Genomic DNA, 27,515 nt, shown 5'->3' on the forward strand with positions numbered 1-27,515 from the left:
TTTTAAAACTATGATGCTTGGATGTATTTTGCTTTGGATAATAATTACATTAGTTCTTCTTTTTCTTCTCCTACATTTTGGCTAATATCTACCAAGATCCTTTCTGTTTTAGCAAGTAAATATTGTGCTTAGGGAAGCAGGTTGGAGTGGAATCCCAGTACCTTGCACATCCTGCTTAATATTACCAGTTTGCTAAAATGACAGGAGTACTCAGAAGAACCACATACAAAGTCCACCTCTGACACTCACTACCACTTTGTCCTTGGGAAAGTTATTTCACCTCTGTTGGCCTTAATTTCTTCATCTCTAAAAAGAGGGGGTTGGATTAAATGACCTCTGAGGTTCCTTCTGGCTCACATCTGTCGTCCTTTATGACATATTAGCTGAATTGAATTGAATCACATTGAGTTCCTTCCAACTTTGAAATTATCTGATTTGCAGAAACTAAGTATATACCAATACCTTACATTGTATACCAAGATAAAGTCAAAATGGGCATGTGATTTAGACATAAAGAGTGATATCATAAACAAATTATGAGACCAAGGAATAGTTAGCCTCTCAGATCTATGGATAAGGGAAGGATTTAGGACCAAAACAGGAGATAGAGAGCATTATGAGATGTAAAATGGATTATTTTGATTGTATTAAATTTAAAAGTTTTCACACAAACAAAACCAAAGCAACCGAGATTAGAAGGAAAGCAGAAAGCTAGGGAAAAGTTTTTATAGCAAGTTTCTCGTTAAAGGCCTTAATTCTCAAATATGTAGAGGACTGAGTCAAATTTGTAAAAATATAATTCATTCCCCAATTGATAAATGGTTAAAGATATGAATAGGCAGTTTTCAGATGACGAAATCAAATCTATTGATAGTCCTATGAAAAATGCTCTAAATCACTGTTTTATAGAGAAATGCAAATTAAAACAACTCTGAGGTACTACCTCACACCTATCAGATTGGCTATTATGACAAAAAAGGAAAATGATAAATGTTGGAGGGAATGTGGGAAAATTGGGACACTAATTCACTGTTGGAATTATAAACTGATCCGGTCATTCTGGAGAGCAACTTGGAACTATACCCAAAGGGCTATAAAACTGTTATCCAGAAATAACACTACTAGGTCTGTATCATAAAAAGACTAAAAAAAGATAAAGACCTATTTGTACAAAAATACTTATAGCAGCTCTTTTTTTTTTTTTTTTTGGGTGGTGGCAGAGAATTGGAAATTGAGGAGATGTCCTTCAGTTGGGGAATGGCTGAACAAATTGTGGTATATGATTGTAATGGAATACTATTGTGCTATAAGAAGTGTCAAGCATGATGATTTCAGAAAAACTTGGAAAGAGTTACAGGAACTGATGCAAAATGAAGTGACCAGAACCAGGAGAACATTGTACACTGTCACAGCAATATTGTATGATGATCAACTGTGAATGAGTTAGCTCTTCTCAGTAATACAGTGATCCATGACTGTTCCAAAGGATATGAAGAAAAATGCACCTCAGGAGAAAGAACTGATGGAGTCTGAATGCAGTTTGAAGCATACTTGCACTCTCTTTATTCTTTTTCATGTTTTTCTCGGTCTGTGTTTTCTTTCAAAACATGACTAATATGGAAGTATGTTTTGCATATTTGCACATGTATAACCTATATAAAATTGCTTGCCATCTCAGGGAAGGGGAAATGGAGGGAAGGAAGGAGATAATTTGAAATGCAAAACTTTAAAAAATAAATGCTAAAAATAGTTTTTACATGTATTTGGGGAAAAGATGAATATTATTCAAAAGAAAAAACCGAAATCCTCTGATTCTAAATATTGTGCTCAGATGTATGGCCCACTTTTTTCTTTTTTATGTAACTGTTATGGGAATTTTTTATTTTCTTTTATTATTTGGGATTCAAGTCATTCCTGTAAGTTTTAGTTACTGTTAACCTTATCTGACCAAAACCTGTCCCATGGGATGTAAAGATTTACTTAAGAACTTTAAGCATCCCTTAGATAAGAATCTTGAGAAAGGGTCTCAACTATCCTTAACTCCTTGAGACCATGTAAATCTTCCTCTTCAATCAGTCTGTTTGTGAATTCTCTAAGTGTAGTTTAATCTGTAACTTGATTTAGTTTACCTATTGCTTGATGAAATTTGTTTCCTTAAGGGATGTACAAGATGATGACCATTCAACTAAGTTTGTTCAATTTTTATGACATTGAAGGAAGTATGGGATTATGGATCTATCTTTTCTTTACTTTTTATGGCCTAAGAGGAATGTGCAAGATTACAATATTTAAATGAATTATTTCTCTGCCATTCTGACATAATTTTTCCTTTAGAAGCCTTGTTAGAATTCTCCTAATTGTTTGGGTTTTCTCTGAAGCCTGAATCTTTACTTGAGCATAATAATAAAGCCTAGGTTTTTACCTCTATAGTTTCTACATTGTGCTAAATATATATCTGGCAGCAGCTACCTACCACAGGAACTCAGAGAGGAGATATTTCTCCCATAACATAACTCTATATCATGTTGCTTAACTTTCCTTGAGCTTGTGTAGTAACGTTTTACCTGGTGAGACTTACCCAGTCTTCACACTCCTGGTGAGTGTGTTCTGTCAACAGCACCATAAAGCCTAGCCTGGAGCACTGAAGGGCCCAGGGGATTATTGAAGGCTTATTAGGTAAGAAGACTTGGAACCGAACAAAGCTTTAGAGGGGACTTTCCCCCAACCCATTATCCCTGAAATATCTTTGGAATACATCCTTGAGAAACCACTTGTTTTCAGGGACCCTCTGACAAGAACAGGGGCTCCTTAGGCTGTGCCAGAAATCATTGCCTAGGATTACGTCTCTGCAGCCTTTTACCCACCACTGAGCCTTCAGTTACATTTTGTATATAAGCTTGTAATATATGTGACAGCTACATGTATACCCATTCTATACCCAGTGTAGCCAAATATACACACACACCCCCACTCACTCCCCATCGCTGTTTGGTTTGTAGTGTATTTCTTTGGCTAGTTATCATCTGGCCCCCTGTACTAAGTGTGAATGTTTTTTTTTTTCTATCTCTTTTTTTCCATATCCCACAAATCCATCAGTGTTATTTGTTAGTAGGAATATCTCAAGAACCTTACCATTGGTAGCAAATTCCCCTTTTATTTGAATTCCTCATAAGATATCCACTGTGACACTGGTGAATGCTTTTGGTTAGTATGTATCTCCCTCTCTGATGCTTCATTTGATATAGTCAGTGTATCATTGAATAAAGTTATCTATGTAGTCACATGTGGAATCATATGTGATTTCAACTTTTATATGGCAGAAAGTTTTCCAAAGGAAACCTTTAAAACTGCGTTTTGGTCTACTGAGTGAAATGCTAATTTGTAACAAATAAGTAGTTGGTGTAGTTGGCTCATGTGTTCTCTGCATTATTGTGGTCACTTGTGTAGTAGTAAAGATGTCTGCCATACAAGATCATCTGTGAAAACTGACCTGTACCTTTCCAGTCTTTGTGTTCATCATGGGTCCTCCTGGTGAACATAGACCATTTTTATACTTCCAAACTTCCAGCAGCTGTGATTTTATTAGTATGGCTAGTCTCTCTACTGACACAGATTGTGTTTCCTCTGAAACTTAGTGGATAGTCTCCAAATATTGCTAAAGCTGAAAAATTCTTCCACCTTATACAATCTAGTGAGGAACCTCTTCTCAGATAAAAAATTATCACTGGGCTTTTTCTAGAAGTTTTCCTAGATTGGTGGGAACTAAAAGGGTCTTGTCTTTTGCTTACATAGTTTTCAAGAACTCTGTGTGTCAGAGAAGGATTTTCTAAAGGTGAGAAAGGCATATGAGTACCTTCTAACCCTTCCCATCCTCTGTCATGTCTTTAAATGTAATAGGCAGACTTGCTGATTTCTTTTCAATTTTCATTTTAGGGTAGAAGTGCTGTGCTTTTGTTCAAAATTCTTTTGATTCATTCAACAAGCAAATGAAGTATGTGTAAGAATAAGTGCTAAGCGTACAAAGATAAGAAACAAAGAGGGAGTGATCACTCTCAGGGGTGCACATGACATTTAAAGTCTACCTTGAAAGGAGGGAGGTATTCTGAAAGGTGGGGGTGGGGCATTCTAGGTATAAGAGATAACATGTGAGCAGAGGCAAGGGATGTAAGAGGGCATACAAGATTTGAGGGCCTTGACTAGTTTATTTGGGACAGATAATAGAGAATAATAGGAATTGAAGTGTGAGATCATTCCAGAAAAGTAAATTAGATTGTGGAAGGCATTCAGTACTTGGTGAAGAAGGAAAAAAAAGGAGGAGGAGTCCACACTTCTTACAATAACTCTATGGTATAGGTAGTATAAATATTGTTATTCCCATTTTAAAAATTGAGGCTCATTGAGGTTAAATGGCTTGTCCAAGGCTGGGTAGGTACCAATTCTGTCCTCAAACCCTAAGTATAAATCTGATTTTTTTTTCACTTATTCCATATTTTCTCTCTTTACTCAATAGTTAATGGAGAAACATGGCAGGCATTTGAGCAGAAGAATGATGTGGTATTTTGCTCACATATCTATCCCCAAACATCACATTGAAACTCTGTTCTCATTATGACCCTTATATTGTACTTCTCTCTCAGCACCTGGTGAAAAAATAAATTTCATTTATTTTTGTTTACAGTTTTACTTGTATTTATTTTATGCCTCATTTTGAAATCTCCCATTGGCTTTTCTCTTGGTGATACTTTATTCATTCTATATTTGTCCTAAAGTTTTTTGACAATTATGTTCTCTTACTTATTCTTCCTCCAACTGTGTGAACAGTGAACTGTGTGAGCCTGGCTTCATGAAAGAGCTATAGTAGGGATGGAATTTGTCTTTTGATTCACCTGGTTTATCTGCATAACAAAATGTCAAACCACGTGAAGAGAACGGGGAGAAATATGCCATATATCATAGGTCTTTGTCTTGTAGACGCTTCTAAAATGTCTTTAGTGGGAATAGAATCTTGTAATGCAGCGTGTGTTTTCTCTGAAACATAAACCCAAGCAAGTTGAAGACTAGCGTAACAGCAAGTGGCAAAACATAGACTAAGAGTCAAAAGACTTGGTTCTCATTTTGGCTTTGCCATCAATTAATCCTTGGCAGTTTAATATCTCTGGACCTCATTTCCTCATGTGTAGTATTAAGAGGTCAGATGAAATGATTCCTGAGGATTCTTCCTTCTTTAAAAGTTGATGCTCTTTTTGAGTCTAGAAATGTTGACTGTCTTTCTGAGATAATTTTATCAGGAAGTGGTCCTCTTCGGCATGTTGATATTTAAAGCCATTTGTTCTAGCTTTTGTTAAAACATGGTGCTGATGAAGCCAAAGTCATATGGGTGAGCTCTATATAGATCTTATAGCTTACTTATTTCATAAACCACAACATATATTTCCAATGACAGTCACAGGAGATGACTCACACATATTTGCTGCTAATTAAAAAGGAGATTTGGGGGGAAGTGTTGGAAAGAGAAGGAAGAGAAGGAGGAGGAGGGGAAGGAAGAATTTGTCAAAGTTATTGAAGCATCCTTAAAATCCACAGATGTAAACAGAACGAAGTTCAGAGGGAAACAAGATAGCAGAACAGGTCCAAGCAGTAAGGTCTATCGCATGGAGCTGGGAGTAGCGTGGAGCAGAGCCCAGCATGGGCTGCGCCCAGACCGACCAGTCTGGGCGCTGGGTGGAACAGGCCCTAGCGCCCTGAATCAGTGAGCTGTGGCAGTTACCAGGCTTCTCAACCCACAAACACCAAAGACAACAGAGAAGGTTAGTGGGAAAAGCTGCAGGGACAGAGTGAAAGGAATTTGAGGTTCAGCCCCCACCTTGGGGGCAGTGGAGGTGGTGCAGCTCTGAGGACAGAACTACAGCTGCAGTTGCTTCCGGCCCCAGGCCCACCTGGTGGGAGGAATAAAGTTGTGGATCAGAGTGGGAGTGCAGAGCCTTCTTAAGAGCTGAGTCATGGTCAGGGTTGGCAGTTCTTGGGGGAGGAGGAGTGCTGGTGTGGCAGAGCTTGGTGTGTAGAAATAGCTCTGAAAATAACAGTGCAGCCCCTCAAGCTTGGGAAAAAGTACTCTCCACTCTACAAGCAGTCATAACCCAACGAAAAAGTCAAGGGTCAAGTAAGTTGGCTGGGAATGTGGCCAGGCAGTGAAAATGCTCTCATATTCAGACTCAGACTTTGGAATCTTTCTTTGGTGACAAAGAAGACCAAAACATACAGCCAGAAGAAGTCAACAAAGTCAAAGAGCCTACATCAAAAGCCTCCAAGAAAAACATGAACTGGTCTCAGGCCATGGAAGAGCTCAAAAAGGATTTGGAAAAGCAAGTTAGAGAAGTAGAGGAAAAATTGGGAAGAGAAATGAGAAGGATGCGAGAAAACCATGAAAAACAAGTCAATGACTTGCTAAAGGAGACCCAAAAAAATACTGAAAAATACACTGAAGAAAACAACACTTTAAAAAATAGACTAACTCAAATGGCAAAAGAGCTCCAAAAAGCCAATGAGGAAAAGAATGCCTTGAAAGGCAGAATTAGCCAAATGGAAAAGGAGGTCCAAAAGACCACTGAAGAAAATACTACCTTAAAATTTAAATTGGAGCAAGTGGAAGCTAGTGACTTTATGAGAAATCAAGATATTATAAAACAGAACCAAAGGAATGAACAAATGGAAGACAATGTGAAATATCTCCTTGGAAAAACCATTGACCTGGAAAATAGATCCAGGAGAGAGAATTTAAAAATTATTGGACTACCTGAAAGCCATGATCAAAAAAAGAGCCTAGATATCATCTTTCAAGAAATTATCAAGGAGAACTGCCCTGATATTCTAGAGCCACAGGGCAAAATAAAAACTGAAAGAATCCACCGATCGCCTGCTCAAATAGATCCCAAAAACAAATCTAGGAATATTGTCACCAAATACCAGAGCTCCCAGCTCAAGGAGAAAATACTGTAAGCAGCCAGAAAGAAACAATTTGAGTATTGTAGAAACACAATCAGAATAATCCAAGATCTAGCACCTTCTACATTAAGGGATCAGAGGCCTGGGAATATGATATTCCAGAGGTCAATGGAGCTAGGATTAAAACCAAGAATCACCTACCCAGCAAAGCTGAGTATCATGCTCCAAGGCAAAATATGGATTTTCAATAAAATAGAGGACTTTCAAGCCTTCTCAGTGAAAAGACCAGAGCTGAATAGAAAAATCAGCTTTCAAACTTTCAAACACAAGAATCAAGAGAAGTGTGAAAAGATAATCAAGAAAGAGAAATCATAAGGGACTTACTAAAGTTGAACTGTTTTGTTTACATTCCTACATGGAAAGATGATGTGTATAATTCATGAGACCTCAGTATTAGGGTAACTGAAGAGTGTGTGTGTGTGTGTGTGTGTGTGTGTATATATAGATATATATATATATATATATATATGTATATATATATAGATATAGATATAGATATAGATATATATAGATATAGATATAGATATGTAGATATGTAGATATATTTATAGATATATAGATATATATAAAATCAAATTAAGGGATGAGAAAGGAATGTATTGAGTGACGGAGAAAGGGAGAGATAGAATGGGGTAAATTATCTCACATAAAAGTGGCAAGAAAAAAGCAGTTCCATTAGGAGGGAAGAGGGAGAAGATGAGGGGAATGAGTGAAACTTGCTCTCATCAGGTTTGACTTGAGGAGGGAATAGCATACACACTCAATTGGGTATCTTATCCCACAGGAGAGAAGGAGGAAGGAGATAAAAAAGGGGGGACAATAGAAGGGAGGACAGATTGGGGGAGGAGGTAATCAAAAGCAAACACTTTTGAAAAGGGATAGGGTCAAGGGAGAAAATTGGATAAAGGGGGATAGGATAGGAAGGAGCAAAATAGTTAATCTTTCATAACATGAGTATTGTGGAAGGGTTTTACATAATGATACACATGTGGCCTATGTTGAATTGCTTTCCTTCTTGTGGGGGGGAAGGAAGAGGGGAGAGAATTTGGAACTCAAAGTTTTAAAAGCAGATATTCAAAAAAAAAGGTTTTGCATGCAACTAGGAAATAAGATATACAGGCAATGAGGCATAACAATCTATCTTGCCCTACAAGAAAGTAAGGAAAAAGGGGATGGCGGGGAGTGGCGTGACAGAAGGGAGAGTTGACTGGGGAACGGGCAACCAGAATATATGCCATCTTGGAGTGGGGGGAGGGTAGAAATGGGGAGAAAATTTGTAATTCAAACTCTTGTGAAAGTTAATGCTGAAAACGAAAAATATTAAATAAATAAATAATGGTTTTTAGGGAAGGAATACCATGAAGAAAAAAAAAACAAAAAAAAGAAAGCAGAACAGCTATAGAAATAAAATGTGGAATTACATACATAGGAAAAGAAGCAAGCTGTACGTAATATAGATAAATAGAGGCAGCTGTGTGGCATAGTGTACGAAGTACTGGACCTTGGGTCAGGAAGACCAGAATTCAAGTTCAGCCTTAGACATCTCCTAGCTTTGTGACCCTGAACAAGTTACTTTACTTCTGTCTACCTCAGTTTTGTCATCTATAAAATGGTGATGATAATGGCACCCACTTCCCAGGGTTATTGTGAGAATCAAATAAGATAATATTTGTAAAACACTTTGCAAACCTTAAAATGAGCACTATTGTTATTCTAGATTGTCAGGTTCACGTATAATCTTTTTCTTTTCTACATTATATTTAAATATATAGTATTCCCTTTTCTGGGTGTTCATTACATGCAGAACAAAAAAATTTAGGAAAGAAATGCCTTTGTTATAGAGGTGAAAGAGACTTCCCTGCTCTAGCATTCACTCTCCATTGTTGATTCACACCAATGAATGGGTAGGCCAGCAATGGAACAAGCAATAGCATCACCAACATTCCTTTTACTATGCTATCCTCCTAGCCAATCTGATTCTCAGCTGATTTTCTGGTCTTGGGTGGGTTGTTGAGGGTAGGACTTCTTTCTTTTATTAATAATGCAATGAGATCTTTATCAGCAAAGGTGAGTGTTTTAACCATAGATCAGAGCAACTCTGGGGATTGACTTAATAAGGTTTCTTGAGCAAATACACTATGTTATGGGTTAAAGAGGTCATGGTGCTCATATAGGATTTTAGACTCCGATGTGTCCAATTAAGAAGCAACAGTCTTTTAAGTCATTGTCTGATGGGAGGGGAGGAGGATTAGCTCTTCTCCAGGGTAGTGCAGAAGTAATAAGTAACAAGGTCAAAGCTGTTTGTTTTTCTTCTCAAAGTTTGCACTTGAAGGCACCATTGTGATTTTTCATTTCAAAAGGCAATTTTTAACATTAATAAATACCCTCCCAAACTGCTACTTTTGAAACCACGATGAAGAGGGCTCTTTCTTCTCCTCTTCCATTGCCTTTTTGATGACCCCTTCTTTTTTTTTTAATGCATTTATTTATTCCCTTCTATTCTTTTGGTCCCCTCTACCCATCTTGAATTTCCTGAAGCAGCATGGAAACAATGTTGTAGTTTATTTTGCCTTCTAGGAGCTTTTTCATTTTGCCTTCTAGAAATGTGATTTCTCTTAGTTACCATTTTTTTTCTTGTTGTGCCTTTTCTTAAGTAAAGTTAGACTTTAATGAGTCCCAATCTCTTTTTCTAGTTTAAAAGTCTTAACCTTTGTGCTGAACTTATAACTGAGAGATGGCAGGGATAGGGATGTGTCCTGTAGTCATTATGGTTGTTATTTTCGTATGATAAGGAGGTAATGGCAATGAATTTCCTCCTCTTCTTCTGTGCTTCCCTTTTGAAAAGAGAAAAACAGTTGCTTTGGTGTCTAAATCTGAACTCTGTGGTAGAATATTTTAGATTATGGCCACTCTGGTTGTTGTTAATTCCTTTCAATCATGTCTGACTCTTCGTGATCACATTTAGGGTCTCCTTAGCAAAGGTACTAGAGTGATTGGCCACTTCCTTCTCCACCTCATTTTGTGGACGAGGAAACAAAGGCAAACACGGTTAAGGGACTTGGCCAGGGTCACACAGCTAGTTAAGTGTCTGAGGCCATATTTGAACTCAGGAAGATGAGTCTTCCTGACTTGAGACCTGGTGCTCTATCCACTGTGCCACTTACCTATCCCCGCTACTCTTTTGCCAACCCACACAGAGTGTATCTTGAATTAATGTGCTATGCCAAACCAAACCATACCTTTTAGGGAGCAGTAGTATTCAACTGAAGTCTTAAAGTCAAATAATGTCTTTTGATAAGAGATTGAACCACAAAAGATATTATGGTAAAACAGAGTATTTTGACAACCATACCACAACTTTTACACTCAAATCACTGTTGTCACCTTCACTGTAGTCACATTGGAAGGCCAAAAATATATCTCTGTGATGCTGTTGTCATGTCCAAGATTTTCCAAAGTGTTTTCTTTTTAGAATTTGTTCAACATCCTCAGTATCATGTATATGATTGTTTTAGACCAACAAAAGCGATTTGGAACTATGTTGGTGACTAAGCGGGTGATTGGTTTACATTTTAATGTTTGTGGTCAGAAACAAGATGTGACTCAAAAATAATGAGATGGGTGGCTCACCGTTTGACTCTGAAGGCAGTTGAAAAGAGGAGTTCCCAAACTATTTTGAAAAAATCACAGAATTTGTGTGTCCTTTCAAGGTGACTCCTCTGAAGAAAAGAACCCCAATTTTGTTGTGCAGTTTCTGGTGTCATCAGAATTTCTGACTTAGCTTTCACTTAAAGTGAATTTTTTGGAGAATGTTACTGACTCCATTTTGTTCTGTATTTGCCATTTTGCTGTGTATGACCCTTGCATTAACTGTAGGACCAACTGCAATAACTGGTTCCCTTCAAGTGCCTTTTTTTGCTCCCCTAATTGGTACAAAAGACCTAATTGCCTAAAAAAAAGAAAAGAGGATTTCTGGAATGTACCTCTCCCTTAACTAGCCTGACAGATAACTCCCTTTGATTTAGTGAACTAACAAGGACACATCCCTTGGCTATCTCCTGTAGCTAATGATATATAATCTCCTTAAAAAGCATACTTTATTTCCTTGTATAACAAGTTGTACTTCAATGTGCAGCCATCTTCCCCCACTTTTATTTATATAATGTATAGATATTACTAGCTGATTTGTGAGTCATCACATTCTCATCAACTGATGGTCAGGCATATCACACTTGGTGTATAATAAACCTGTCTTACTGATTCGTGCTGGCTTATTGGCAGTGGCTAGTTGAACTGATAACTAAATTTGTTCAACCCTAGTGTAGATGTTATAGCAGCAGTCTCATTATTTTATGGTTATGCCCTGTATTTATGACCTCACCTGTTTTTCATCCGTTGCTGGGCAATCAGAATGGGTCATTTGATTTCACTGGTTAAGTGTTATGCCTGCATTGGCTGTATTCATTGTACCACCCAGAAGTGGAAGAAAGATTTCGGTGTATCTCACAGGCCAAAAAAGTAGGCCAATATCAGCTAGGTGGTATGGATAGACTGTTGAACTTGAAGGAAAGAAGACCTGAGTTCAAATGCAGCCTCACTCAGTAGCTGTGTCACTCTGAGCAAATTACTTAGCTACTCTCTGCCTCAGCTTCTTCAGTTGTTAAATGATGATAATAATAGCACCTATCTCCTAGGGTTGTTGTGAGGATCAATTAACATATATAAAGTACTTAGCAAATCTTAAAGTCCTATATAATGCTAGCAGTTACTTTTGTAATTATGATGATTTTTATAATAAGAGAGGAAATCATTCTTTAATCACTTTACAAAATGGCTAATGTAAGCTGGGAATGGTGGGCCTTTACCTATAATCCCAGCTACCAAGGAGAGAGACTGGTAGATCTTTTGAGCTTGGGAATAATAAGCTCTAGTGGGCTATACCAGTGGAGTGTTTTCACTGTTTCAGTATTGGCCTGTAGTGGGGAACCAGGTGGTTGGAACTCCTGCGCTAAAACAGTAATGGGATCAGGCCTGAGAGGAGCCCTAGAAATTCTGCCCTTGGGAAGATAGGGAGCCCTAGTCTTAAATAGAAAACAAACTTAATAACAACAGAAGTAGCTAGTGTGTTTTGCATACACAGTGAATGTGCTCACTACATCATTCTGACTTGTATTCATTTTCTGATCAGAAAGGTAATGGATTTCTTTCTCACTTAGTGAATGACACGGCATCATCAATTTCCCATGTTTCTGTGTAGAACCTGGTAGGAAATTTTTTGCCGTTTAGTTATTTAAAAGAATTCAAACCATTCTTTTTGGTTTACAGTTGTTTGGTGACATAAAGGATGGAGAACCCCTCCAGCTATTTGAACAAAGTAGCCGCTCTGCCCACAAGCAGGAGACCCACACCCTGGAGGCCGTGAAGCTGGTGGAGTTCGACCTTAAGCAAACACTTATCAAGCTCATGAGGCATCTTTTTGGAGATGGTAGGTATTTAAATACTTTCATCTTTAGGGACCTGGTATTACATGTTTCCTAGTTATCAGGTTTCTAGAAACATCAAGATTAGTCAATCTTAGCTCATCTGGGTTAAGACAGAGCACAGTGCTCAATTTTTGTGAAGTGAAGGCGTTTGTGGGTCCCTTTTTTAGCTCCACATAAAGAACAAAGGAACTATCCAGAGGCACAGATTGGGCCACTGTCTGTGGCTGAGGAAGGTGAGATAAGATGAGAATCAAAGTAAGAATCAAAGCCATTATTTGGGAAGCAATTTAGTTAAAATTACATATAGGAAAAAAATTATTAGTGGTAGGTGTCAGGAATGCCATTAGGTCAGATCCTGCAGATTGAGAAAGATTCCTATATAGGTGAGTGCCCAGGGAAGAACTGAGCAGTGGGACAGGTTGATTGGGAAGTTGAGTGTCAAGAATAATATAAGTCCAAGATTCGTGGGAGGATCATTGTATGGTGCAGGGGAATTGGTGCTGGATTTTGAGTCATGGGAGCTGAGTTTAAAATCGTAGCTCTGCTCCTTTTTACTTGTGCCACAGTGAACTATATATACTTTAACCTCCTAGGACTTTATAATCCTCTTCTTTAAAATGTACTATTTGGGTTAAGTGACTTTTGAGGTCCCTTCTAACTCTCACTGAATAAACCTATAATTCAGATACCATACAAATGGGTCAGTGTCTTATGAAATATTTTAGAGCTGTCCCAGATGCCCTTTTACTTATTCTTAATAAACTTTGAAAATGAGTTTTGGAGATCTTCTTTTAACTGATCCCTGGCCCTAAAGAAGCTCTTTCATAGGAATCTGGAACTTCAATTGGTTATTAGCATCCAGCCTCCAATCCAATGCAGCAATCTCCTTTCTAAAATCCATTATAGGTAGTCTTCCAGCTTGTCTTTGGACAATTTTTTTTTCATGATGAAGGACTCAACTACTTTCCAAGACAGCCTATTCTATTTTTGAAGAGCTTAATACTTTATTGAGGTGAAAACTGCCTGCCAGAAACACCTGCCCATTGGTTTTAAATTTTCCCTTCTGAGTCACACAGAATAAATCTAATCCCTCTTCCATTGGTTAGCCCTTTAAAGACTTTAGGAAAGTACTGTATTTCCCATAAATCTTTTTTCCAGGCTGAACATCTTTCGTTCTTTCAACTGTTTCCCAGAAAGATGTGGTTTTCAGGCACTTCACCATTCTTTGGAAAAGCTCTAATTTGTCAGTGTCCTTAAACTGAGGGACCCAGAACTAAATGTAATAGATGATAAAAAAAACACAAAGGGTAGTGTTCTTAAGGATTGTTCCTAATATTCTGTTGGAAAATCACAGAGGGTTAGTCTGTAGGCTGAGCAGACTGGACAGAATCCGGTAGGCAGAGAGACCTTAGGTTTTGCTAGAGGTTAATACCTTTGGGCAGAAACCTTTACATTGTATTTCTGAATAAGGAAAAGAGACAAAGTAGAATCCTGCTAGAGCCCAGATTCCGCTTGCTTTATTGCATGTGACAAAGAACAAAAAATCCTCTCTTTCCCTGTTCTCTGCTAAAATTCGTTGTTATGTGATTCTTTAGGAAGTTCTTTGGGAACAGGACTGGATGTAGGACTTAGAATAAAATGTCTCTTGGCACTTGCACTGTTTATTTAGTTTGTTGAAAGACTTAGCTTATTGGGGTGGATTAGTTAGCACAGTTAGAATTTTGGTGCCAAATGAAACCAAGGATGATTATCCTATCCCCAAAGGAGTATGAGTTTTACTCCCTTTGATGGCAATATGTAGTACTGACTCTGGCAAGCTGATATAACAGCGTATGTATGTCAATGGTCACAGTGTGGTTATCTGAGAAGGTATGGATGGATCAGAGAAAATGTATTTCTGCTGGAGGAGGAAAATTCAAGGTGCCTGCCCTGCTGAATGGGGTGGGAGGTGTTGATGGGATCATTTTTTAAGGACCACAAGTGAGTAGCTGACATTTATACTGTTCTCTAAGTCTTGCAGAACACTGCACGTGCATCTCATTTTTGTTTTACTGAAGAGGAGAAAGAGGTTTTGAAAAGCTGAGTGACTTGCCCTGGGTTACACAATGGATAAGTGTTGGATGTGGGAATTGAAGCCAGGTGTCTTCTGATTCCACATCTTGTGCCTTTTCCATTAAAATAGCTCTGTAGTTTGTAGGAAGTAAAAGCAACATAAAGCAATGGAAAATAGGTTGAGGGTGTGAGAAGAAAAAAAGGAGAAAAGGGGAAAAAAGAGCCCCAAAAGGGCTAAATAAACAGGGGATATGCAAATGAAGAAATTGAGAAAGATGCAAAGACAAGAAAATTCTCAGTGGTACCAAATAAAATGAGGACCACAGAGAAAAATTAAAATATGAAGGGAAGAGAAAAAAGGAGAGTAGTGAAAATAATCAAAAGAGGAGAAAAGGGAGTCATGAAAAGCTAACAAAAACAATGACTTAAAAAAGGAGAAAGCATAGTAACTGGGACATAATTAGGAACCTAATAAATGCTTGATAGTGAGTAAATGAAATTAAAATGGGAAGTGGAATGAAAAGGAGGAGAGTGGGTTTAGGAAGAGTTAGCAAAGCACCTACAATTGAGTAGCTGTGTTTTATCTGAGAAGTAGCATGATTTAGACTCTGTCAAGCACACAGTGTGCTGCAGTAATCTTTAGTGCTTTCTGAATCAGATTAAAATGTAATTGGGAAATATTTAATAAAATAAAGGAAAAAAACCACAGGAGAACATGGGTTATGTTAATATGTGCTTTCTAAGTTAATATGAGCTTACAGGGACAGCCTACAAGGATCTATACTTACAATTTAGTGTCCCTAATTTTTATTTGACTTTAATATCACTGCTGTAGAGGATAGCTCTATCCCAGATTTGGGAAGACCATCAACAATTATTTTTCAAAAATGTGGTTGGCACTCTAGGCAAAAGAAATGTGCTTCACGTGGAGCCTCACATTTAATCAGATATAATTTGTCTCATGGTTTTTGTTTTAATTATTCATATAGGTTTTGAACCCTCAGGATCAAATGAAAATTTCTAATTTCCTTAACAAAGTGATCTTTCACATTACATGAGGTTATGGCTGTGATGGCCCTCTAACAGAGCAGCTTTGCTCATAATAGAAAAGATGCTTAATTTCCAAATGAATGATGATTTGTTGTTTCCTTATTTTGGGGTGGGGTGGGGTGTAAATAAACACATAAACAAACAAACAAACTAATAGATAAATGTATGCATGCATACACACACACATACACACATAAGTATATACAAACAAAGGCATACATACACAAATATACACACATAGAATTATCTGTTCCACATCTTGGGAATTAGGGGTTTAGTGTCCCTGAGAACTGGAAAATCCAAGTAAAATTTTTTGGCTCTCTCTTTGTACAAGAGAAGAAGTCTGAATTTTTTTTTCTTCTTTTATGGGGTCTTTACAGTACCTTATTGTACAATTTGAGTCAAGTATTTACATAGGCCCTATGTTGGTAGCTGGCTTTCACATGTCCTCTCTGGCTTCTGCAAAACTCCCAAAATTCCCATTTAATTTCTTATGCCTACCTATAATATATTAAAACCATGATGGGGAAAGTTGTGATGTGGCAGAGGTAACTGTATATACATATATACACACGCATGCACATACATCTAGAACATTGTATATTACATATACATATGTATTGTATGTACATATATGGTGGTTGGTTGGTTGGTTGGTTGAGCTTGTGTTGGCCTGATCAGTCACAGTTGGACACACTGAATCTTGACTCTAGCATAGTAGTATCATTTTGGTCCTCTTTGAGAATGAAGGATAACAACCAACCAACCTACCATTTTTTCTGATCTAGAATTAGGCTGTAAGATCTCATAAAATGTAGACTTTCTGAGCTAGTAGAGTACTTTACTAATCTCCTAGTTAACGGACCCCCCTCAGTTTAAGTAAGAGAAAACTGAGGCACCAAAGTTGACTTGCCCAGGGTCATGAGGCTCATTTTTATGACAGTTGAACTCGGTTAGACCCTGTTGTGCTTTACTTCTAGTCCTAGGTTTTCCACTCTGTCTTGTTGTTTCCCAAATTTTATTTAAAAAAAAATCATGCTCTGGTGATGGCAGAAATGCTTGCTACCGTTTCAAAAGTCTCTAAGACTTCCTTCTTTCAGGTGGTGGAGTCAACCAAACTTTTATTTGTTTAGAGTGCTTTCCTTTATTATAGAGCATATTCCATTCCATCACACCTGTGAGGTAAGTACTACAGATATCATTATTCCCATTTCACAGATGTGGGGGTCAAACCTTAGAAAGGTTCAAGCTTGCCTGGGATCACACTGATGTTAACTTTCAGAGACAGGGCTTGAACCCAGATCTCTTGATTCTAAGTCCAGTGTTCTTTCCTCTGTCCCTACTGTAGTTTCTGTTACACATGCCATCTCCTTGAAGAATTCCAGTAATTCACATGTATTAAATTTAGTATAAGTTTTTTTTAATTCATATTTAATTTATTTAATATGTTTAGTTTTCAGCATTGATTTTCACAAGAGTTTGAATTACAAATTTTCTCCCCATTTCTGCCCTCCCGCCCACTCCAAGATGGTGGATATTCTGGTTGCCCTGTTCCCCAGTCAGCCCTCCCATCTGTCACCCCACACCTCTCCCATCCCCCTTGCCCTTCTTTTCTTGTAGGGCAAGATAAATTTCTATGCCCCATTGCCTGTGTATCTTATTTCTTAGTTGCATGCAAAAACTTTTTTTTGTTGTTGTTGTTTTTGAACATCTGTTTTTAAAACTTTGAGTTCCAAATTCTCTCCCCTCTTCCCTCCCCGCCCACCCTCCCTAAGAAGGCAAGCAATTCAACATAGGCCACATTCGTATCATTATGTAAAACCCTTCCACAATACTCATGTTGTGAAAGATTAACTATGTTATGCTCCTTCCTATCCTATCCCCCTTTATTGAATTTTCTCCCTTGACCCTGTCCCTTTTCAAAAGTGTTTGTTTTTGATTACCCCTTCCCCCTATCTGCCCTCCCTTCTATCATCCCCCTTTTTTATCTTCTTCCTCCTTTCTTGTGGGGTAAGATACCCAATTGAGTGTGTATGGTATTCCCTCTTCAGGTCAAATCTGATGAGAGCAAGATTTACTCATTCCTCCTCACCTGCCCCCTCTTCCCTTCCTACAGAACCTTTTTCTTGCCACTTTTATGTGAGATAATTTACCCCATTCTATCTCTCCCTTTCTCCCTCTCTCAATATATTCCTCTCCTATCCCTTAATTTGATTTTATTTTTTTTAGATATCATCCCTTCAGATTCAACTTGCCCTGTGCCCTCTGACTATACATATATATATATGTATATATGTACATATACACCCATATAAAAAATAACACACCTTTCTTCCCTAACTGGTCGCAGAATTTGATACAACTCATACAAAACTCATACATACTCATACTAAATACACATTAGCTCTTGATTTCTGCCTGACTTCCAAAAGCAATCCTTTGTGTGTTTATTTGTTAAGGAGGCCCATGTGAGCAAACGTGTGTAAAATTGTGAGCTGATGTGCTTACTATGCTTTGCACAACTGCTAAGAAGTGTTATATTGGTTATATGACGGAAGATGGGAAATGTTGGCTCAACCCATGACCATTTAGCAGCTGTTATAGAAAACAGACACATGCAGACACGGCCTTTTCATAGCATGCACACAGCATATTAACAACCCCCCCAAAGAATCTGTGCTGTTCTTGAGAATGTGCATTGTTTCTTTTGGACTGTGACATTCCTGTCTTCTTTTTCTTGCAGGCATTTCAGAACTGTGAACTCTATTTCAAAAATATTTTATTTTATTTTTTTTACCTTTCTTAATGGTCCTGTAGGAAAATGGCCTTCCTTTGTACCTCAGCCCCATTTAGATCTGGAATTACTGGCTACACTGGAAAACAGAAGACTGATGTTGGTAAAATAATACAAAAAATTGTTTTCATTAAATAGGAAGTCAGAGATTATGCAATGTATGGGTGCCTAGCACATATTCAAAGTCCTCAGTAAACCCAGCAATTTCTAGTACTTAGGATTGTGGCAAGGCTGTGGTCTTTAGGCTGTCCTCCTTTCTCCCAAGAGACAGGAATGACTTAGTTACCATTCAGGGAAGCCATGAACATCCTGTCTTTCATTAACTCCTACCTCTGCTCTCTACCTGCCACCCCCAGGTTTATCATGAGATACTGAATCCTGAGAGCCATAATACAAATCTCAGAGCAATAATTCTATTTTTCTTCTTGTTATGAATGGTGATATCCTCTGCAGAGTTTTTGAAATGTGCAATAACCTCTTTTATGTTCTATTTCTTTGTTTCTTTGTCTTATCTTTTCACCTTGGTCTTTTTATGACAGATTTCTTTGCACCTGAAAATCAAAATTAAAATTTCACCGTGCTGTTTCCTTGTGGCAGTTTGTGTCCTGTTATTAAAGCTCCTGTTTTTTAGAGTGTAGTTTATTGTTTCTGTTAATGATTTGGTTGTACCCCTTTCCTGAGGCTGTTTTAACAGAGAATGCAGTTTTAGATGGAGAAAGAAATAAAACACCCTCTAACACTACTTTTATTATACTGAAATTTTCTTGGTTATGCTTCAAATTTTTTTTCTTCTATAATTTTTCAAAACATACTACTTGCAAATCTTTTGCTGACAGGCTAGGATGACGGGTTCAGGATTAAGCATCTTTGTTATTCTTCCCTTCACCTGCAGTGTCAACCCTGCTCCCTATTTGCTGTTGACAAGCTAATTCCCACTATTAAGGTCCTTTAGAAGTCACACATCAAGTTAAGTATTCCTGGGTTCTCCACTACCACTCACAGCCTGGAAGTGATCTCTCTCTCAGCCAGCTTCTTAGCACTTTGTTTTCTTCATATGCATTTGTCGTATTCTGATTTGTATTATATTCACTAGTTTACTTATGAAGTGAGAGAGGATGAGAATAAAATAATAGCTAGTTATATCCTGAGGTCAAAGGAAGCGAATAATGTAATTAAAGAAAAAATAGCTTCAAATTCTACTGAAGTATATGAACTTCTTTTGAAATATTGAAATTTTAAAGCTTAAAAATGAATAGGCAAAGTTAATTTACTCAGAGAGAGGAATTGTAGCATAAGAGAGCTCTAACCTTAGAATAGGGAAGACTTGGGTTTGAATTCTGTTTGACCAGAGAGACCAGAGACAAATTATTTAATTTCTTGATTTCCCAGACAACTTTCTAAGATGATAAGTTACAAGAGTTGCCAGCCTACATAGGTGGAGATTTTTTACATTAAGGGTTCCCTTCACTGATGAAATCATAGGTCAAAACCCTCTCAAAAAAAAAAAAATCCAGGACATTAATAGAAAAAGAATCTCAGAAATAGTAGAAGGAGGCAAAAATACTGGCATTCAGACAGCCTCTAGAAAACTCCTGTAAATACTCTGGAGGCCAGAAGACTCATTGGGAAATTACAGTACTGATTCCTCCTCTTGTTAATTTAGGCTTCTAATTCATAAAGATTCAGTTACAAGGTTTTATCATAGCTTCACGACAATGGAAAGCAAAACAAATGAACACATTTTCTATTTCTGATAGCATGTGCCTTGTTCCACAGTTGTTGTGCAGTACCTATATGCGTAGAGGAGGGAGGCAAGCCTTGCTCTTAATGGGCATACTTTCACTCATTCCCTCTAGTCACTGGTTGAGGTGGGCGAGTTGGATTACTGCTTGCTCCCCATTGCCACTTCCAAGCTCACCTCTACCACCATTACTCAGCAACTTCTCATTCAAGGTTTGATATATCTGTATCTGCCAACCAATCAGAATTCTGATAACTGTGTTGCTGCCTGACCTCCACAATATCCCTCTTCTTTTCTCAATGACTTTTCAATGCCTGGCTCATAGTCTTTCTCCCCCACTAGACTTTTGCTGTCATACTAGGGCACTTCAACATACTTGTTGATACTCCCTTAAACATCCTTACTTCCCAGGTCCTCTGCTTACTCATTTTCTGTGACTTATACCTCCACTTGCCTCAGCTACACGCAGAGACAGTTATACTCTTCATTTTGCTATTACCAATAAATATTTCCCATCCACATTTGTGAAATCTGAAATTCCCTTATCATTTTAAGAAAAATTATAGTTTATTTTATGTTATTTTAAAAAACATTGAGTTTCAAATTCCCTCACTCCCTGCAGTAATATGATATCAATTGTACCTTTAATGTCATACAAAACATATTTTCGTATTAGGAAATTGCCTTATCTGGTTACAGTCTATCATCATTTTACTCTCCTTCTGCAGTGAAACTCCAAATCCTATTCTTTAACCTCACTGTGATGTGCACCCAGTTCATTGGTTCCTTAGTTCTTTCCCAGGCTATCACCCCTGCACTGGCAAAGCTCTCCTCCCTTTCCCTTCTGGACCTGTTGGTAGACCAGTTAAACTCTACACTGTCCTTTTCTTTTTGTCTTTTCCCCATGACCCCTTTTTGCCAGTCTTGCCCTGCCAAGCCATAGCCCTGGGTGATTCCCACCATCTGCTACCTTCATTCTTACTTAACTACTGCCAAAACTGGAGAAAATAATGAAACCATATTGACTGGATCTACTACATATTTATGTTACATGTTCCCAATTGGGCCATTGCTGCTAAAAGGAATTCTTTTACCTCCCTGACTCCCTAGCCCTCTCACCACAGTGGCTTTTCCAGATCTTTTCATCCCTCCTCAAACTTTCCATAGCTTACCTTTGTCTCTTTCTCTCCTGTATCCACAGAGAATCTTTCCTCATATCTCACTGAAAAAATAGAGGCCATTCATCAAGAGATTACTTTTCTTCCCTAATATTCTCGTGTCACTTAGAGGCCATCTGCCAGTGTCCCTGCATTCACTCCTCACGTAATGATGTGGCCCTTCTCCTAGCATGCAGAAGTGATTTCCTTCCATCTCATCTTCCCCAGCAGATTTCCCCATCTATCATCTCTATTCTCTCACTTATCTTCTGTCTCTCCTTGTCCAATTGCTGCTTTCTCTCTGTCTACAAACATGCCCATCTTGATCCATCCATCCCTGCTAGTTACTGTCACCTATCTCTTCTCCCTTTTGTGGCTAACCTCTTTGAGAAGGCTTCTACAATGGATGCCCCCACTTTTCTCCTCCCATTGTCTTCTTTACTCTTGGCTTCCCACTTAATCATTTGACTAAAACTATTCTCCCCAAAGTTCCTAACAATCTCTTAACTGCCAAATATAATGACCTTTTCTCTATTCCTATCCATCTTAACCTCTCTGCAACCTTGACACCATCGATCACTCTTCATCTTGATGCTCTTTTCTTTCTTTTCTCCTCCTACCCATCTGAGCACTCCTCATTCTCCCTTCTTAGATCTTCACCCAGGTCATGCCCACTAACTGTGGGTGTCCCACAGAGTAGTCATGGGCTCTCTTCTTCTCCCTTTATACTATTCAACTTGGTGATCTCATCAACTCTCGTGGATTCCATTATTATCTCTGCTGATGATTCTCAATTCTACTTATGTACTCCAACTTCTCTCTCAACTTCTAGCCTCACATCTCCAACTGCCTATTAGCTCTCTCAAACTGGATGTCCTGTAGAAACCTTAAACTCCACATATGTAAAACTGAACTCCTTATCTTTCCCACTAAGCCTTCTCCCCTTCCTCACTCCACTGTTACTGTCAAGGGTACCACTATCCTCTCCCAATCACCTGTAATAACAATGCTGCTTGCAGCTGCTGTGGAGATGTAAGGCCAAGAACACCAGCACACAGGAGGGCTGCCAGCACAGATTCTTTGATCTGCTTTTCTAAGGAAAGCAACTTTAAGGGGTTTACAATCTCACTTTAATTAAACATACCTGTATCCTTCACTTAGTTCAGGGGAAAAAGTCAGCACCCTGAATTTCAAAGAAAACGCAAACAGAAATTACAAGTAGCAGTTATATAAATAGAACAAATAACACAAATCAGCAAAACAAAATAGAACAAAAACCACAAATCTAACTGTCTTTCCAATACATGCATAGTTATCAGAGAGAGAAGCACCAACCTCTGAGTTTTCAAAGCCTTAATGGCTACCTGGAATCTCGTCTGGCCAAATCACAGGAACACTCCTCCAGTGAGTGAGCCCCAAAGCAAAATGCTAACCTCAGAGTATACAGATGCTTCTTCAGGGTCAGAGGGCATCACAACCATGTGACTCAAACTCATATGAGACTTAGGCTTTCTTGTGACTTAAGCAGGTCATCAAAGACTTGATTGAAACAAAGGCAAGGCCCGATCAGAGGCACTTGATTGAGTGCTGAGAAGTACTCCAAAAGAAAAAACAGCAAAAAGTCCCACTTTGCTTGCCATTACATCACCCAGGCTCCCAACCTAGATGTCACCCTCAGCTCCCCATTCTCTTTCACTCTCCATATCCAGTCTGTCAATTGGCTTGTCAGTTTTGCCTTTATAATATCTCTCATAAGTGCCCCGTTTTCTCCTCAGACATTGCTACCACCTTGGTGTAGGTTGTCCTCACCTGATGCTTGGTCTGCTTTTAGTAGCCTGTTGTTTGGTCTGCCTGCCTTGAGTCTCTCCTTACTCCAGTCTGTCTTCCACCCAGCTGCCAAGTGATCTTACTAAAGTGCAAGCCTGACCTAGTCAGTCCTCCTCACCCCCCCCCCCCCCCCCCCCCCCCCCCGTCCCTTTACCCCTATTCAGTAAACTCCAGTGCCTCCTTGTCACATCTAGGATCAAATGTAAAATCCTCTTTGGCGTTCAGAGCCCTTCAGTACTTGCCACGCCCTCCTGCTTCTTTCCAGTCTCACACTTTACATTTCTCCTTGGTCCTTATGTACTCTGTGATCCAATGAAATGGGCCTCCTTGCAATTTCTCACAAAAGCTTCTCCATTTTCCAACTCCGGCATTTTCTTTGGTTGTCCCCTATGATGGAATTCTCTCCCTTCTCATCTGCTCTTCCTGGCTCCTCTGGCTTTCTTCAAGTCCCAACCCTTAAACAGTAGACTTTCTATTCCTCCCTCTGTTGGTTATCTCCATTTATCTTTAATATAGCTTGTTTGTATGGAGTTTGGATATTGTCGCCCCCATTAAACTGGGAACTTCTTAAGAAAGGATTATCTTTTGTCTTTGTATCCCTAATACTTAATACAGTACCTCAAACTTAATATTTGCCTAAGAAGAAATGCTCATTGACTATTATTGGCTGATTGCAGTGTCTTTAAATGCTTTGTTTTACATTATTATGATCTTAATAGAAATGGTTCTCTTGGTTCTATTCACTTTACTGTACATTACTTTGCATTAATGTTGCAAGGTTTCCTAGAAGGAAGGAAACAAGGATTTAAGTACTTAGTGTGTGCCAGGAACTATGTGAAGGCCTGGGGATACACAAGCAAAAAGAAAGACAGTTCCTGCCCTTGAGAAAGCTTACATTCTGGTGAGGAAGACCACACATACAAAAGGAAGTTGAGAAGAAGGGGGTGGGAGTGGGAAATAAAGGTACCTAAGTTAGGGGCTTGGTTTTGTTGTCTTAGCCAGGAACTGGGGTAAGAGGGGAATGAAAAAGGGGAATGAAGGCCAGCCTGGGCCCCTGCAGAAAATAGAGGCTCTAGAAGGAACTCACCAATGGGAAAAGGGAGTGGGCCTTATAGAGGGAAGTTCCATGTGGAGAATGCTACAGGGATGGTTAGATGTGCCAGATTGAGCAGGGCCTAGGTTCTGAGGGAAGTTCCAGGACTAGATACCGTGTTTTTAATGTTCAGAAGCCAGGACAAAGCTGGGAGGACAATTCTTGATAGTCTTCTCTTCTCAAGTCATGGTAGTGTTCCATTAAATTTCTTTATCACAATTTATGCAGCCACTTCTCGATTGATAGGTCCCCACTTTGCCTCCAGTTTGTTGCAATCACAGAAAGTACTGCTATAAATGTTTTCATACATAGTGGACTTTTCCTCTGTCTTTGATTTCCTTGGGATATATCCCCAATATATCTCTGGTTCCTCTTTTAAAAAAAAAATCCTATAAATTTTACTGCATAAGTGATATGCTGGTTAATGTTTAACAACCAGCTTTTCAAAATGCATAATACTCTTTTAAACTTAATCTACATTATTCACATTTTCTCTATCACTTTCTTAAGGCTTAGACAATCAACAAAACAGTAAATCAATCCCTGATTTGTATATTACTGAGGTGTGAATGGTGAGAAGTTAACAATAGCTGTAAGTTCCTACTCCAACACATACCTGGTTAAAGGAATCCATTTATCCTTTGTTTCCTAGTGAATGTGGAAAGATTAGAAGTTGCCAGATTAGCGAAACTGCTCAAATTAATTTATAGCCTTACCCTAAGTAGGGTCAGTCCTCTCCTACTTGCAGAGTTTAGGGTGGATTCAGACAGGCAGGTGCAGAGATTAGGTGAGATTTTGTTGTCAGGTGTTTCATTTTCAGGTTCTCAGACAGCTCTGAACTTGACCACCCAAACCTTGCCTAAAGGGTGGTCTGGATGGGGGATGGGAGCTAATACTTTTTATGCTTTGTTCTAAGACTCTTCCAAAATGGTGTCAAGATGTAGTGTGATTTGCTTTTATGCATATTGGGAATATCAATGTCTACCTATGTGTATGTTTATCTATCTATCTATAGATATACATATATAGATATAGCCATGGACTTCCTTGAATTCAGTAGATGATAATTCTTTGATTATGGCTGTAAGGGACCTCAGACTCCATCCCACTCACTTTGTAAATAAGTAAATTGAGGTTACTCATGGAGATTAAGTGACTTGCTGTGGGTCTCGCAGGTAGTTAGGGTCTGAGGTACAATTTGAGGCTATATCTCCATGTTTCCAAATCCAGTGCCCTATCCATTATTCTATATTGCCTTACGATTTGTTATTATCAAATCTAGCTCTCAGGATTGAGATACCTCTAATAAGGTACTTGAAGGCAACCAAGGAACACCTTTGAATTTTTTTTTTGGTGGAATTTATCACTTCTAAGAAGAGGATCTCTGGGAGAAGGCTTGAAAGATCAATAGCCATATCTAATTGATGGAGCTGAATGAAATATAGTTGAGGTTACCTCCGTCCTCCCATTCCCCTAAACTCACAGCTGAAGAGTCTTCCTTGACTTGACTCCCTTTCCCTAATCTCCTACCTCCAATATAATCAATTGCTGAGTCTTATAGATTGTTCTTCCACAGTGTTTCTTGTATTTGTCATCTTCTCTCTGCTCATGTAGCCACCATCTTGGTTCAGGTCCACTTCATTTTGCCTTTACTCCTGTGATAGCCTCCTTAATTGCTTTCCTTGCTCCCACTCTCTCCTCTTTTAATCCACCCATCCATGCCAAAATTATCTTCCTAAGGCACAGGTCTGACCATGTCACTTCCTTGTTTAAAAAGAAATGCTCAGTGTCTTTCCATTGTCTCCAGGGTAACTTTGTGCTCCCCCACCCAGAGGAAGTGGGACAAAGCTGTTATCCTCATTTTCAGTACAATCACCTTTTCTTACCAGCCCAGCCTTATCATTTGCATAAAATAAAGGAGCATGAATTAGGGAAAATTAAAAGTAATTTCTTTACCACAGTTTCCACTCCTTTTCTGTTTGGTGAAGTAGAGCCCTGGAGATATATATATATATATATCTCAAGTCTCAATTTGTAGGGTATGATTAGACCCAAGAATTAAATTAGGTTTCTGACCATAACTCTGCAGAGAGTTTTAACAGTGTTTGTTGGTCAGCACAGCAGGAGACTAGGGATAGAACTTCAGCTAAAGACTATAGCTTAGGCGTAGTGGGAAGGTGAAAGGGCCATACTGTTTCTCTACAGGGGAGAGGCTTCAGAACCACATTGCTACTTCTTACCCATCTCTTGTTAGACTGTGAAAGTTACAGAAAGAACAAAATAAAAAGAGCTATTACACTTCCTGGCATAGGAGAGACTTACTGCAAATAGCTAGATACTTAAAGACCAGCTGGAAGAGCAGATGCCATGCCCAGCAAGGAGCATCAGTCATGGTACCCAGCAGGAGAGCAGGGTACGTGCAATGCCTATGGGGAGCAGCAGAGATACAACACCTGTTGTGGAGAGACCTACGAGACAAGCAACATGATGCTATCACCAGAATTGGTCGCTTTTCAGCATTTAAGGCATGATTTGTTCTTCCAAGCACATACCCTGGACATATATATTCCCTGTGGTATGTGTGTGACCCATGTGTAATCCCTATGAATGTCTACTCTCCCCTTTAAGGATGGATGTAGTTGTAGGAGAGTGAGATAAAATTTTATGGAGAGGAATGTACTGTTATTTTTATTACTATGATATTTCATTAAATGCCTTTGTTGGAACTAAATGTTGACCCTTGTCTGACTAGTAAAAGCAAAATGCATCATTGGAGAAGCCATGAGCTGTGGTTTAGAGAAGGCTGTGATTCACAAAGTACTTAGAGCCTGGAATAGTTTTCTAGGAGTCCAGTGATTGAAAAGGACCCAGGTGCTGTACTCCAAATTACTCATTCTTGCATCTAAGACACTCCATAATCTGGTTCTTCTATCCCTTTCCTATACAATCTGGCAACTACTCACCTACTTTGTTTTCATGTTTCTCTCTTTCCCAGATTCTAAGCATAACTGGACTCCTGACTGTCCACAAACCTGACCCTCCATCTCCAGTCTCAGTGCATTTATACTGTCTGTTCCCCCACACTTAGATTGTGTCCTTCCTCAACTTGGGCTCTCTGAATCCTTTTACACTTTCAAGACTTCACTCTGGCATCATGTCCTCTGTCAAGCTTTCCTTGACCCCTCCAATTCTGAGTGATCTCTGCCAACTCAGTTCACCTTATAATATACTTTCTTGTGTACACGTTGTAACTCTTCAGCAGCATGTAAGTGACTTCAGGGCAGGGACCTCCTCTTATGGTTTAGTCTTTATGTTC

The 27,515-nt window shown here is 38.7% G+C and overlaps 1 protein-coding gene across 1 annotated transcript in view; it reads left to right on the top strand.

Annotated features, from left to right (window-relative positions):
- FARS2 (phenylalanyl-tRNA synthetase 2, mitochondrial) overlaps positions 1 to 27,515 on the top strand; it is a 681,824-nt gene that overhangs the window by 165,170 nt on the left and 489,139 nt on the right. The window contains exon 3 of the mRNA XM_036734460.1: positions 12,328 to 12,487. Within this exon, the coding sequence (XP_036590355.1) occupies positions 12,328 to 12,487 (160 nt within the window). The remainder of the gene's footprint in view (positions 1 to 12,327; positions 12,488 to 27,515) is intronic.

Source organism: Trichosurus vulpecula, chromosome 1, assembly GCF_011100635.1.
Source record: "Trichosurus vulpecula isolate mTriVul1 chromosome 1, mTriVul1.pri, whole genome shotgun sequence".
In the NCBI taxonomy this organism is placed as follows: Eukaryota; Metazoa; Chordata; class Mammalia; order Diprotodontia; family Phalangeridae; genus Trichosurus; species Trichosurus vulpecula.